This window comes from Xenopus laevis, chromosome 1S (genome assembly GCF_017654675.1).
Source record: "Xenopus laevis strain J_2021 chromosome 1S, Xenopus_laevis_v10.1, whole genome shotgun sequence".
Lineage (NCBI taxonomy): Eukaryota > Metazoa > Chordata > Amphibia > Anura > Pipidae > Xenopus > Xenopus laevis.
Window position 1 is genome coordinate 9,225,605 of NC_054372.1, and position 15,910 is coordinate 9,241,514.

Consider the following 15,910-nt stretch of genomic DNA (forward strand, 5'->3'; position numbering starts at 1 on the left):
GCTCAACATACACTGAACACAGGTAATGCTATTATGCAGAGAAACATTTCTTTTTAATAAGTAAGTTAGGGACCGCCATATGGGGTTTACCTTGACGTGGTATGGTGGCTTTTCAATTTTATGATCATAACTTTGGTAACTAAAAACCCCTGTTTTGTAAACATGCACTTGCATTTATACTGAATTACTTATGAGACAGGGGCCCAGGGAAGTGCATTGTAAGTAGCACTTCCATTATATTTAAATATATTTTGATTTAGCCTTGAGTGCTTCCACTATTTCCCTCTAATGCAGTTTGTCTTTAGACCATTTGTTGAGTAAAGGGATGAATGTAACATCGTTAGTTTACTTTTTGCGCTTAAAACTTTAAAAGGACCGAATGCTTAGAGGTCTTTCCATAATTCTCCTGCAGTTACTGAACAATCACCTAGGGGCCGATTCACAAAGGGTCTAATATCGAGGGTTAATTAACCCTCGATATTCGACTGGGAATTAAAATCCTTCGACTTCGAATATCGAAGTCGCAGGATTTAGCCCAGATAGTACGATCAAACGATCGCAGGATTATTCCTTCGATCGAACAATTAAATCCTTCGAATCGTTCGATTCGAAGGATTTTAATCCAACGATTGAAGGAATATCCTTCGATCAAAAAAACTTAGGAAAGCCTATGGGGACCTTCCCCGTAGGCTAACATTGACTTCGGAAGCTTTTAGATGGCGAACTAGGGGGTCGAAGTTTTTTTTAAAGAGCCAGTACTTCGATTATCGAATGGTTGAATAGTCGAACGATTTTTAGTTCGAATCGTAGTCGAAGGTCGAGGTAGCCCATTCGATGGTCGAAGTAGCCCAAAAAACACTTCGAAATTCGAAGTTTTTTTACTTCGAATCCTTCACTCGAAGTTAGTGAATCGGCCCCTTAATGATCACCCCACGGCATCACTTGTTTGGAGAAAAACCAACGCAGGGGGCAGATGAGTCAGGGTCTTTCATTTCCAAACATCTCACAATACCATTCCTAATGGAATTAGTAGGTGTTAAAGGGATCTGCAGTATTTACTTCCTATAGCTGCTGCACAGATTCATTCCTGCTCATCAACAAAGGCCTTTCTTAAGCTGAGAGCTCGTAAAATCAGTATCTCTCCATCTATCAGTTGATCCTCCCATTACTCTCTCTCTACAAATATTTCTACATCAGTCTAAAAACAATTATCGCCACTTAATGTATTTATTTGCTGCTAACTGCCACATCTGAGCTTATACCTTTTACACTCATTGAAGACTGAATTAATTATATATGTGTCCATAGTACCTTGTATGTTCACTGAATGCAGGGCCTCTGTGAATTGGTTACTTGCAGTGATGGGGCGAATTTTTCCCGCGAAATTTGAGTCAAAATGGCCGCCACGGGCCATTAAAGTCAATGGCCATCCATTAATGGTCGCCGGCGTCTACATTGTTGCCAGCATTGATTCCGTCGCCAGCGTCACAAAACCCTTGACGCCGCAGTCGATCCCGTCGACACAAATTCGCGCCTGGTGAATAATTACTTTGGTAGATATAATGTGAGTAAAAACATGGTACTGAAAGAATCCTTGTGTAGCTCAGAAATAACTCCTAAAATAGAATTACTAAATGGCACATTTGTAGAACAGCTGTGATTTAAAATCAAGCAATATATGTTACATACACTGTACAAAAAGGAACAACAAAATTACTACTGGTAGTATTACATTACTTTCGGCTTGCAACAAGTAACAACTTCCTCTTATTGTGGTAGAATGTAGCTGAAAAGGGGAACCTAAACCTATGGTCAGAAGGAATAAGTGAAATTATGGGTTGAGTATTTTCTTGTTTGCCCTGGGTACCCTTGATGCTATAGTGGTTTCTATAGTTTCTATATGTTTTAACCTTGTTACTATAGTTTCTATATATCTGTAACCTTGTTATGAGCTAAGGGGGCCCAGTCTGAAGGTCAGTTAGGGGAAGATTTGGGGTGAGTGTTTATTTGTACCCTGGGTACCCCTGGAACTATAGCAGGGTGACTGTTACCCCAATGTTTCTATATATCTGTAACCTTGTTATGAGCTAAGGGGGCCCAGTTTGAAGGTCAGTTAGGGGGAGATTTGGGGTGAGTGCTTATTTGTGCACTGGGTACCCCAAGAACTATAGCAGAGTGACTGTTACCCCAATGTTTCTATATATCTGTAACCTTGTTATGAGCTAAGGGGGCCCAGTCTGAAGGCCAGTTAGGGGGAGATTTGGGGTGAGTGCTTATTTGTGCCCTGGGTACCCCTGGAACTATAGCAGGGTGACTGTTACCCCAATGTTTCTATATATCTGTAACCTTGTTATGAGCTAAGGGGGCCCAGTCTGAAGGTCAGTTAGGGGGAGATTTGGGGTGAGTGCTTATTTGTGCCCTGGGTACCCCTGAAACTATAGCAGGGTGACACCCCAATGTTTCTATATATCTGTAACCTTATTATGAGCTAAGGGGGCCCAGTCTGAAGGTCAGTTTGGGGGGGTTTGTACCCTGGTTAGTGATAACTGGAAAGAAATGTCTACAGAGATCTTATTACCCAAGAACCTACTGTTGAAAATACTATAAACCTGCCCAAAGTAAAAGATGGAAATTTTAAAGCAACACTAGAGCCTTATTTTTAACTAATGACTATAAATATACGCTTATATTGATATCAGAATACATGATGGTGAAAACTTGTATGTATTTTTCTATTAAACAGAACATAAAATACAATGTATAACTTATATACCTGCATCAGTTTTTTAAATCAATTTACTGCTCAGTAGAATGTTCCTCTCATTATGTGGGTTGTGAGGAATGTTAATTGTATTTAAATGTTCTTGTATAAATTCAGGAATGAATGAATCGAATTGGACACTTAGGGCCTTAATCAAAATCAGAATTTTTCTAAATATTTAAATAAAAAAACTAGAATCCACGATAAGACCTTATTTATTATTAAAAAAGCACATTTTAATCTGGACGGGAGACAAACACAAAAAAACACAAATCACTCAATTTTTTGGATTTTTTTCCCGAAAAGCCTTAATTTTTCAGATTTTTGCCCGAAAAGTCAGAAATAGTCAGATTTTCAGGCTAATTCCAGCACATGCCCCAGAAACTTCCAAACAGGATAGGGACCTCTCCCATTGACTTCTATACAACCTCGGTAGGTCTGAGATGCCAGATTTTCAGATTCTGACATTTTTCCATCCATTTTTTTGCACTAAAAATTCAGATTTTATAGTAACATTTTTTTTTATAGTTTTTGCCATTCAGACTTAATAAATAACCCCCTTAGACCCAAAACATTTTTTACAATTTTTTTTAAGAATATTTATTGCAAAATTAATTTTTTTCTTTTAATGTATCTAGTCAATATAAAAAGTATACAAAACAGGGGGTTTTATAAATAAAATAACTATAAAAACATAATTTACAAAACATGAAATGCATCCAACATAATTGAAAAGTGGACCAGTTGCAGCCATGAATACATTGTGTGCCGACCCTGTTCTCATCTGCAATTGTGACGGTTTTCATTCCCAAAATCTCAGGTGGTGCAGTTGTACTTTATTTTTCTACTATTCAGCCATTATCTTGGGTCTAACCCAGAGTTCTATTAAAACAAAAGGTACACTGAATCCAGGTTTCGTTATTTTAAATGATTCCGATTCAAACAAATATAAAGAGACAGATTTATTCATTTTCAAATTTGAGTTTTCCCGGAACTAAATTGCAACAAAACAAAAATATCACTAGTATATTTACAAAAAAAAGCCTCTAATTGGATAGGCTCAATCTTGTTAATTTGCAGAAAAAACTTACATAAAAAGTGACAACAAAAAGCTTGTTATGCTACTGACAAATGTGTTAAATTTAAATGAATAAAATAAGTTGAATGCTGAATCAACCTCCCCTTGATTTCCATCAAGTTCTCCAGGTTTTTAACTGCCCACTTTTTGTAGTCGAATTTCTGAGATTTTTTCTTTTGACAATCTCCTTAGAGTTACCCTTAAAGTCATTTGACAGCTCTTCACAGCTGAACATTTGTTTCGTTCACAGGTGATGTAGTCTGTATATATTTCTCATATTTGAATATACAAATTATAATTAGGATTTGTTCAGTATTTGCTAATAAATATCAAAAACATCCTGTACCTCAAAATCCATAATAATCAAAGTTTATTAAAGTTTTACTTACTGAACCACTGGAAACCCACCTTAGGCTTTTCATACCCTCCGGTCATAGGTTCGGGGTACGAAATGCGTAAGGTGGTTTCCAGTGGGTCAGTATGTAATTTTTTAAAGTTTTTATTTTTTTATGGATTTTGAGGAAAGAGGTATTTTTGATAATTATTAGTTTGTTGTGCCTTGGGGATTGGGGTGAGATCCCAGTACTCTCTAGCCCTGTTAATATTTTGTTCAGTAATTGGACATATGCAAAAATTATAGACATGGAATACGCTTATTTGAAATGCCAATAATATCTCTAGAAGAAAACCAAATATATCAAACAAATTGAGCAGAAAAGAAAATTCACGGTTCATCGTCTTGCTTTGGCAACTATGGCTTGTTTGTTTATAAATGATATTTCAACCATGTTATTCATCAGGCAGCTCATGCCAAATTAAACGGACAGCGACAATTAAATGGACGCTCATTGACTTTAATGTGCGTCAAATTCAGACAGTTCTGACACCGTCAATATTCTGGTTTGTGAATTTTTCGCCCGTTTCGCTGGAAATTTGGGAATTTCGTGGCGAAGCGAAACTAGACAAATTCGCCCATCACTAGCTGTCTCCCATATGGGCCCATTTACTTAGTTTGAAGGAATAGAGGAAAAATAGTTCAATTTTCGAATGTTTTCTTTGGCTACTTCGACCATCAAATGGGCTACTTCAACCTTCGACTTCGACCTTCGACTTCGAATCGTACGATTCGAACTAAAAATCATTTGACTATTCGACCATTCGATAGTCGAAGTACTGTCTCTTTAAAAAAAACTTCGACCCCCTAGTTCGCCACCTAAAACCTACCGAGGCCAATGTTAGCCTATGGGGAAGGTCCCCATAGGCTTCCTAACAATTTTCTGATCGAAGGATAATCCTTCGATCGATGGATTAAAATCCTTCGAATCGTTCGATTCGAAGGATTTAATCGTTTGTTCGAACGATTATTTCTTCGATCCTTCGATCGAACGAATTGCTTGAAATCCTTCAACTTCGATATTTTCTAGTAGACTTAAGGTAAGAAGATTCAAATTACATTCTGTTATCCGGAAAACCCCAAGGTCCCGAGCTTTCTGGATAACAGGTCCCATATCTGCAGTAGCAGGTTTCATTATACTTTTTGCCTTTTCATATTTTAGATTTATTTGATGAAGGTTGAGGAATGGTTATTGCAGAGCTCTGGGACCTAAGGATTGTTAAATTATGCCTATTTACCTGTGTACCCATTGGCTGGATTCTTCTTGTATTTTTTTGCTAGGCTAGTCCTTCCAAAGGTCTGTCCGTATGTTTAAAAAAAAACCAATAAAATAGTTTCTGAGGGAAGACCAAGAACACCTAGGTATTAGATGAAATTGATATAAACTTCTCTTTTTTTATCAGTCTCATTCTTTTCACAGAATACAGGTATCAGTTCCGTTATCCGGAAACCCGTTATCCAGAAAGGTCTGAATTACAGAAAGGCCATCTCCCATAGACTCCATTATAATCAAATAAACTATATTTCCTTTTTCTCTGTAATAATAAAACAGATCCTTGTATTTGATCCGAACCAAGATATAATTAATCCTTATTGGAAGCAAAACCAGCCTATTGGGTTTATTTAATGTTTACGTGATTTTCTAGAAGACTTAAGGTATGAAGATACAAATTATGGAAAGACCCGTTATCCAGGAAGCCCCACATCCCAAGAATTTTGGATAACAGGTCCCATACCTGTACATGTTAATTGAAAGTCAATGCGATTTTCAAAGGCAGTCCAGAAAAGGCACCATTATCAATGTCTTTCTTTTTCCTGCAGAAGGCTGAGCCTTGAACCTATACTTCACTGCCTTCCCTGGCGTATATAAGGCTATTGACGCTAAAGGTGTTGTAGAAGTGACTGTTGAACTGGTTGTTCTGGTGAGTGCTTGAAAAGGTGCTGTAATATGAGGGCCGGCTGAGGCTCAGGCTGTTGTCTTGTAGGTCCACAGATGGTTCAGCAATGGAGCCTGAGGTGAAACTGCCTAAGCCAGTGATGTTCCTCTGAGACAGTTCATTTACAAGTCCTAAAGACATCTGTCTGTTGACAGAAGTTGAGTCCAAGGAGGTCATGCTGCTGAAGAAGTTGTTCAGACAAGGACTAGAGGTGATCCCACTGGGGGAGGTGCTTCTCCTGTCATCTGAGGCAGCTTCCAACTCTGGAGAGGACGGGGTCAACATTGAAGGGCTCTCACCACCTTTCCCCCCTAGTGCTGGATGACCTTCCTCAGCCTTAATTGGAACGACTTCTGCACTGCTTGAGTCTGACCTGCGCTTTCTCTTTCTGCGGAAGTTTCCGTTGTCAAACATCTTCTCACAGTTGGGGTCCAGAGTCCAGTAATTCCCTTTACCTAGGAGGGAACAAAATTGTTGAAAAATCCAAATCATTTCACAAATGACGTACATTTTTTTTATTTGTTATTTTTGTTAATGTTAACCATAATATAATGTCCTGTGGTGCAATCTTGTATACGTGCCATTTAATTGGATAACATCGAGTTCACTTATTTAATGGTATAATCATTTATGTCAGAGGAGGTTCAGGTTTTAATGAGCTTTTATAATGTTTCACATGGAGGCAATATAGACATATTTATACTTGATCTTTTTTCCTTTTTTATCAGTTTTTTTCTGTTCTATGCCTCTTTCCGAAATGAAAAACATAAAACAAGATTGTTTGCTGGAGTTAGATTTAGGAGAGTAACAACCTGGACCCAAGATCCCACCACCTCTCCTGTGTCTGTGCTGCAAGGTGTAGTCATGGGGGTGGGGGGGGGTATACTGGGGGAGAGGGGCCCAGAGATCAAATTTTTTGGGGGTGTTAATTTATAAACAGTAGTGATGGGTGAATTTATTCACCAGGCGCAAATTTGCGTGTTTCAACGCCGATGGAAATTCGCCGGCATCAAAGGTTTTTCTGACGCCGCGTCAATTACCGGACACCGGTTCTTTAATGCACGTCAAATGCCGCCGGCTTCGAAATCATCACCGGCATCAAAAACATTTTCTCCGGTGTCGAAACACACAAAGTCACCAGCGTCAAAATTCGCATTTGCAAATTTTTCAGCCACTTCGCAAATTTCCCTTGAAATTTTGTGTCGAAGCAAAACAAGACAAATTCGCCCATCACTACTTGCCAGATATACATGTTACTGCTTTTCTTTCCACTACAACTCTTCCCCCCCCCCTTTTCAGCCTCCTCTCAATAAAAAGCCTCTGCCTGGTTGCTACAGTAGGATAACCTGACTACCACATTGCAGATCACTTTCCAAACTAGAGACCTACACAGCAAATAAACACATTGCAATAATATTAAAGGGAGAAACTGATATTAGGTTTTTGTTTGTTTTTATTAAGTACAAAATCCGAATTTCAATGAAAAAAAACTAAAAATTTTTCAAAATTTATCAAACCCTGAGGATGGAAAAAGTCCCAATCTGAAAATCCGACATCTCAGACCTACCGAGGTTGAAAATAAGTCAATGGGAGATGTCCCTATCCTATTTGAAAGTTTCTGTGGTCTGCGTTGGAATCCAACTATTTCTGACTTTTTGGGTAAAATACGAAAAATTCTGGCTTTTCGGTGGAAAAGCCTGAAAAAAATTGAGCGATTCAGGAAAAAAACTTGATTTTTCCTTGTTTGTCCCTGATCTGATTAAATCGGCATTTTTAAGTAGGCCAAATATGTTCCCCTATTGACTCATCCAGGCGATTTACAAAATCTATTATGGTTTGGGTGAGCCCTTATATTATGGAGTTTATTTATCAAAATCCAAATTTATCTTACTATTTTTGGAAACCCACTTCGACTAAATCCACGCTGACTTTTTTCCCCCTATTTATCATTAAATTTTACCAAATAAATTCTTGTGTGAGAAAGGTCTCGATAAGATTGTAAAAAAAAAAAATTCGAACCCACAAATCTTTTCGAATTTGCTGCCTTTTCGGAAACCCAGCGCAAATCAGTATCTTCAGGACATCTGCCATTGACATCTACATGAACTCAGCAAATCTGAGTTGGAGTCGTTTTTTATTCCGACTTTTAACTCCATCGGGGTTTAAAAAATTAAGAAAAATTCTAGTTTTTTTTTCTACGAAAAATAACTACGATAAATAACCCCCTAAATTATGTATATATGTATTTGTATGTATTATAATACAAGTGCATGATCATGAAAGAAGGAGCTGATACCATAGTGTTTGGTACAAGTATGTGATCAGTTATCTGGAAACCCTTTATTCAGAAAGCTCCACGTTATGGAATGTTTGTCTCCCATAGACTGCATTTTATCCAAATAATCTAAATTTTTAAAAACAATTTCCCCTTTCTGTGTAATAGTAAAACAGTGGCTTGTACTTGATCCCAACTAAGATATAATTAATCCTTATTGGAAGCAAAACCAGCCTATTGGGTTTATTTCATGTTTATATGATTTTCTAGTAGGTATGAAGATCCAAATTACAGACAGATCCATTATCCGGAAAACCCAAGGTCCCGAGCATTCTGGATAACAGGTCTCATACCTGTACAAGTAACTGAGGACATGGTTTGTAGAAAACCACTTTCAAATCTGGTTGAGTAGTGTAAGTATACTAGGAGCACGGCTGTAGGGAAGGAGTACAATATATTGCTCTCCTATAAGACAACAGATGTGATTGAGTTTAGGTGAAATGAAGGACAATTAAATTTGCATTTTTTCCTTAGTAAGCAAAGATTGTGCTTAGATATTGCAGCCGTACTTGGTGTAAATGTTACACTTCGCTTAAACCACAGCAGGTACTCGGCTACTAATGTTCTCATATAATAAAAACAATATGGCAGCTCCCTCTCACATACATATGTCATGTTACTAAGACTTTCTGTGTCCATAGAGATATGGGTGGTATTCAAGAGAAAAATGTAATTTTTTTTTTACTTTTCTATATTGCTGGCGCTAACCCCTGAAACAATGTTGCAGGCCAGCCAATTAACAGACCTGGAGGAGTCCCGACTCCTGTTACATTGAGACCAGAAAGGGATAAAGAAACATTGTTTTCAAAAGCAATCACGTTTCCTAAAAACTACAATGAGTTTAATTAATGTTCAGGTATGGCATCATTGTCCTCAATTCCATTAACCTCAAAGCTCGGAAATTACAGCAAAATCATCTTACATAGAGTTAATTTGGAAAAAATTATTTCATTTTTCCCTGTAATAATATAACAGTATGTTGTACGTGATGGTAACTAAACTGCACATAAACCATGTTTATATGATTTATGAGCTATAAATAGTGATTGGATGAATTTTTTCGGCTGCCATGGATTTGCGGTGAAATTCAACATTTCGTCATCTAGAATTTGCGGCAAAATTCACAGCAGAAAATTTAGCCGCAGCAAAAAAGTCACAGAGAGAAAACGCCCATAAGAAAAAACGCCCATTGACTTTAATGCATTTGGACAAAAAAGTCGGCGTAAGAAATAAATTATGACAAATACTGTAAACTTTTTTTGCTGCTTCGCAAATTTTTTCCGCTGTTTCGCAAATTTTTCAGCGAAGCAAAACAGGTCAGATTCGCTCATCCCTAGTTATAAAGATACAAATTAGGGAAACCCCCATTCCATATAGGAGATACCATACCTGTATATTGGCAATTACAGAAACAATTGCTTAGTCTTAACAAATTCATTTACATTGGAACACAGAATCCAATCAGTCACCAATGAGTAATAGTTTTAGTGGAATTACCTGGGTCATCTTCATCTCTTGGGACCTTCTTAAAGCAGTCATTGAGGGACAGATTGTGCCGGATGGAGTTCTGCCACCCTGCTTTACTTCTCTTGTAGAAAGGGAAATTGTCGGCTACATATTGGTAAATCTGACTCAGAGTTAACTTCTTCTCTGGTGCATTTTGTATGGCCATGGCTATGAGAGCTGAGTAGGAATATGGAGGCCTCACCACCTTGAGAAGTTCTTCCTGTGATGCTACAGAAAGCCAACTCAGATCTGTCCCGCAAAAACTTGAGGAATTTGATAGGAACTGTCTTTGGGATCCGTAGGGTTGAGGTATAAAAGAAGAAGGGCTGTTTCCGTGCAGATAGCTAGAAGAATTGCTTACTCCAGGACCTCCAAGCCACAAGTAAGGGTTAGTGGAGGGCGCATAATCTCCAATGCCATAGTTGGGTGCCCTCTGAGAGGAGTGTAGATTTTGCTGGTGGTACATGCTGAAATTGTCACAGTAAACTGCCATTTCAGAGGCTTCCTGAGCTCCTTTCGGGTGATTCTGGTGTAGGCTCGGCGCTGAAGTTCTTTGATGAGATGGAAGGTAAATGGAGTTCATAATCTTTTCCAGCAGCACCTTGAAGCTTCAAGGTGCTTCCAGCAACAGGTGTCTACTGTGTTTGGTTTGCTGTCTTTATACCTCCCTAGTTTACTGATCTTCCCTGCCCCAGGCCACTAGTGGGTGTGCTTTAAGGTTTTCTTTCACTCACAACAGCCAGTCGGATTCTTCAATTGAAAGACAGGGGTGTGTAAAGTGAGGAGCTGATGCAGCAGGCAAGACATTCCGTCTTTTTCATTCATTCTTCTACTCATCTTGCTTTCTGCTTTCTTAAACTTATTAATGAACGTCAGTTTGAAAGATTTCTTTCCAAGTGCAGGTTTTTTGGAAGATGAAATGTTATCAACTTTGTTTCTACTTTCAAGTATTAAACTTTCCCAAAACTATTTTATAGTTCATGCAAAAATGTAAATCTGTTAACAAAAATAATTTGTGTTTATTGCAGTATTTCAAAATAAATGAATGTTTTTGACGTCCTATCGGAACACAATTTATTTCACTCTATGCTAATTATTAAATTCAAAGTAAAGTTAAGTGCTCTTTTAAAGATTTTTTTAACAAATTTGCATATTTTTTAAATGTAGATGCACCACCATTGTGTGTTTTACTAAACAATGAAGATTTGTTTATCAAAATTTGCTATTTTAAGGGGTTTATTTATTAAAGTCCAAATGCAAAAAACTTGAAAAATTTGAGCTTTCTTTACAATAAAATCCTAATTTTTAGTGGAAAAAAAACTCGATTTTTTTTTTTTGATTTATTATACCCCAAGGATGGAAAAAGTCTGAATCCAAAAATCTTCCATCTCAGACCTTCCGAGGTTGTATAAAAGTCAGTGGTAGAGGTCCTTATCCTATTTGGACGTTTTCTGAGGTCTGCGCTGGGTTTAGTATGAAAATCCGACTTTTTTTCGGGCAAAAATCTGAAAAAAATTGTGACATTTCAGGAAAAAGCCCCAAAAAATCAAGTGATTTGGGTATAAAATCTGAAAAAAATCATACAATTCGGATTTTCACTTGAGTTTGTCCACGATCCGATGAAATCATCCTTTTTTAATAATAAATATGGTCCGTGGATTTTAGTTTGGTTGGACTTTTTTTATCTAAATAATCAGAAAAATTTGGATTTTGATAAATAAGGCCCTAAATGTACTCCTTTACCTTTGAGAACATTTTGAAAATTCTATGAATAACAAATAAAAAAACAAAAACAAAAACAAACAAATACAAAAGGTTCTGTAGAACTGATACCTATATTGGCTAACAATAAAAATACAAATAAAAATAGCAATGTATTTTTATTGTTTGTTAGCCAATATAGATTTCACTTCTACAGTACTTTTTGTATTTGTTTGTTTTTTTATTTGTTATTTTTGCTGCTGGTTAACACGGCACCACAGTTTTGGTTTTGTGCTTAAGAATATGAAACAAATTCATATTTTATTATGAATAACAAAAGAACCAAAAATAAAGATATAATCGAAAAATTATCAGTTTTGAATACCTATACATGTCCATTTTTCAAAAACTCATTATTTAGAAAACAAAACGCGTTATTAAATATATCACACACAACTACATTTTTCTGTCGTTTCTTTTTAAAAAGTCTGTTTATTGAATGAGTTCATAAATCAGCATGTTTTGTACAGGTATGGGACCTATTATCCAGAATGCTCAGGACCTGGGGTTTTCCGGATAATTGATTAAACATTAAGGGGTCGATTCACAAAGGGTCGAATATCGAGGGTTAATTAACCCTCGATATTCGACTGGAAATCAAAATTCTTCGACTTTGAATATCGAAGTTGAAGGATTTTAGCGCAAATAGTGCGATCGAACGATCGAAGGATTATTCCTTCGATCGAACGATAAAATCCTTTGAATCGAACGATTCGAAGGATTTTAATCCAACGATCGAAGGAATATCCTTCGATCAAAAAAACGTAGGAAAGCCTATGGGGACCTTCCCCATAGGCTAACATTGAGTTCGGTAGCTTTTAGATGGCGAACTAGAGGGTCGAAGTTTTTTCTTAAAGAGACAGTACTTCGACTATCGAATGGTCGAATAGTCGAACGATTTTTAGTTCGAATCCTTCGATTCGAAGTCGTAGTCGAAGGTTGAAGTAGCCCATTCGATGGTCGAAGTAGCCCAAAAAACACTTCGAAATTCGACGTTTTTTTACTTCGAATCCTTCACTCAAAGTTAGTGAATCGGCCCCTAAATAAACCCAATAGGCTGGTATTGCTTCCAATAAGGATTAATTATATCTTAGTTGGGATCAAGTACAAGCTACTGTTTTATTATTACACAGAAAAAGGAAATTGTTTTTAAAGATTTGGATTATTTGATTATAATGGAGTCTATGGGAGACAACCTTTCCATAAATTCATATGGAGGTAATTCTTGCCTAGTGCGAAAATATTATAACTAGCGATGGGCGAATTTATTCGGCAGGCGCAAATTTGCAGCAAATTTTCGCTCACTTCGGGACTAAAGAGCAATTTTTTCCCATTTTCTGTGTTTAATAAAAAAAAAAATTATATAAAATTATAATTATAAAAATTATACATACCTTTTTAATTCTTTTGTTTCAGTGAATAAATATTAGCAGGAAATCTCTAGTCTTGAATAAAAGTAGTGGCATCTACACAATCAAGTTTGCATCATGAAACTTGGGAATGCATGAAATATGCTTGGATTTGTCTGAACAAAGACTCCTATGAAACAAAACCCCTTTAGGAAGATCATGGTCAGCTGTAGATTCTTCCTGGTATTGATATGTCATAACTCCTGGGGGCAGATTTATTAACATTCGAATGGTAAATTTCAAATTCGAGTTTTAGAGTTGAATTTTTGGTCAAAAATCACAAATTCGAGTTGGGCAAATCCAAACTTGTATTTGAAATCCAGATTTATCATACCTTGACCCTGGAAGTAACGAATTTGATAGGAACCTCAAATTTGATAGGTCACCACTTAAAACCTGTAGAAGTCAATGGCAGAGGTCTGTTGGCCTGTTTGAAGATGTAAATAACCTTCCGAGTTTTTTTCCAAAAAATTGCATTTGAATTTTATTTGAATTCAATTCGAGTTTTTATGTCTATAATATTCCCTCGAATTTTAGGTTGTTCAAGTTTTTTCTTAAATAAGATACCATTTGAGTTTCGAGGTCATTCAAGTTCAATCGAGGTATAAAAGAATCTATCACTTAACCTTGGAGAAATCTGCCCCCTGGTGTTCAGATGAAGTATAGAAGCAGCACAATGTAAATGTTATGGGCACATGTTGTTCTTGTCTCGGCCGTATTCATGCTGATATTCATGCTCCTCCTATTTGCCACTCATGCTACGCTATGCCTTTTTTGGATTTAAAGGAGAAGTAAAGCTTAACTAAAGGAGTAGGTAGAAATGTTGTACATTATATTTTATGCTTCTGTACCAGCCCAAGGCAACCACAGCCCTTTAGCAGTATAGATCTGTGTCTCCAAAGATGCCCCAGTAGCTCCCCATCTTCTTTTCTGCTGATTCACTGCACATGCTCTGTGCTGCTGTCACTTACTGAGCTTAGGGAGCCACTCACAATATACAGTACACATAGAATAGAAATGTCACAATATAAGGCTGATTAGTAATTAATACACATAATTACTACATGGCAGCACAGAAAGTTCAAAATTATTTTCTACTGTGTTTCCCAAGCAACGTAAACTTTACATTACACTTAATAAATTATTTAAATCTTGTTTCCTTCGATCTTGGAATTACACAATAACATAATTTACATCAATTACACAAATCATCATTTACATCAATTACACAAATAGCATCATTTTGTGGGCACTGTTATTAAAGGCAAGCTCATCATCATCCTAAAATCTTATTTATGCACCAAAATGGGGGGCTTCATGCCCAGGCTACTTAATGATAGACAGTGAGGGGGGAAAGTTTAAATACATGAAGTTTGTCACCAACTGCAACTTGTTGTATACGGTGTAAACTATTCTGTTGAGAATCATGAAAACTAAGTAAAGAATTGTAGCAGCAGAATTTCTCTCTTTTCTCACAGTTTGATCAGGCGAAAATATGTCCCACTATGTTTGGATTGTCAAATAGAGACACCTATAGACTCATTCTCTGCACTGCAGGAAACTTATCTATAATGTTTCAAGAGTTTTCGGCAAAGAAAATATAAATATAAAACAGATTTTAAATCGCCGGTGGGATGGCACGCGGAGTGCCTCGTTTTCCGAAGTCGCCTGAAGTTTCCTCGTGAGGCAACTTCAGAAAACGAACCCACCGGTGATTGACATTCTAGCCGGCAGGAGGCAGTCCGGGGAGATTAGTCGCCCGAAGAAGAGGAGATTTGTCGCTGGGTGACTAATCTCCCCGTATCTGAGCGTGTGTCTCTACCCTTAGGGTAAGGGCACACGCTGCTATTTTGGGAGATTAGTCACCCAGCAATGAATTGCTTTGTCTTCGGGCGACTAATCTCCCCGAACTGCCTTCCCGCGGCCAGAATCTAAATCATCGTCGGGTGGCACTCGGATCGCTTCATTTTCTGAAGTCGCCCGAAGTTGCCTCACGAGGCAACTCCGGAAAGCCGAATGGATCCGACTGCCATCCCACTGGTGAAATAAATTCTAGCCGGCGGGAAGGCAGTTCGGGGAGATTAGTTGCCTTTTCTTTGCATTTGTATAAAACTTGTATAACCTGCAGTCATTTGAGCATTAGGTGGGTTGTAACTACAGAGGAAGCAGACCCTTTGTCTGCAGGGGGCCCAGGAGGTATAGGGGCCCCATGGGGCCCTAAATAATGAGTATGTACAACATACAGTATATTGGTAAAAAAAAGGACAACCTCTGGTTATGTTGAGGACCCTAAAATTAATTTGCTTTGGGGCCCAGTAACATCAAGTTACACCACTGGGCGCCATCTTGTGAATGTGAGAAGTGCTGGACAGAAGAAAATCCATTAGGGAAACTCCAGGCCATTTGCCTTTTCCACCATTATTCACACTGATCAGTTAATGGTTGGACAGGGTGCTGATAGTATCACAAGCTGGGCTGGTAAAACAATGACATGTTAATCCCCCTGCCGCAGAAAGGTGTTGACTCTGATTTCCAGATAAGACGCACTTCCCAGTGCAACTCATCCCCCTCTAATGGAAAAACCTTCAAAGGGTATTAAAAACAACTTAAACTGGTCTTAGCCTCAGGGAAGGACATACGCCAAGAGCAGGGGAGTGTAAGGGAAGCTAGAGAAATTAAGAACAAACCTTTAATGCTTGAAACCATTCAGGAGAGTAGAAACGACTGGA

At 37.6% G+C, this 15,910-nt stretch overlaps 1 protein-coding gene across 1 annotated transcript; it reads right to left on the reverse strand.

Moving 5' to 3' along the window:
• Positions 1-5,853: 5,853 nt before the first annotated feature.
• Positions 5,854-10,796, reverse strand: foxi4.1.S (forkhead box I4, gene 1 S homeolog). The gene is made up of 2 exons (XM_018242990.2): positions 10,003-10,796; positions 5,854-6,625 (listed from the first exon to the last, which is right to left on the reverse strand). The coding sequence occupies exons 1-2, from the start codon at positions 10,592-10,594 to the stop codon at positions 6,072-6,074; spliced, it is 1,146 nt and encodes a 381-aa protein (XP_018098479.1). The 5' UTR covers positions 10,595-10,796; the 3' UTR covers positions 5,854-6,071.
• Positions 10,797-15,910: the final 5,114 nt, after the last annotated feature.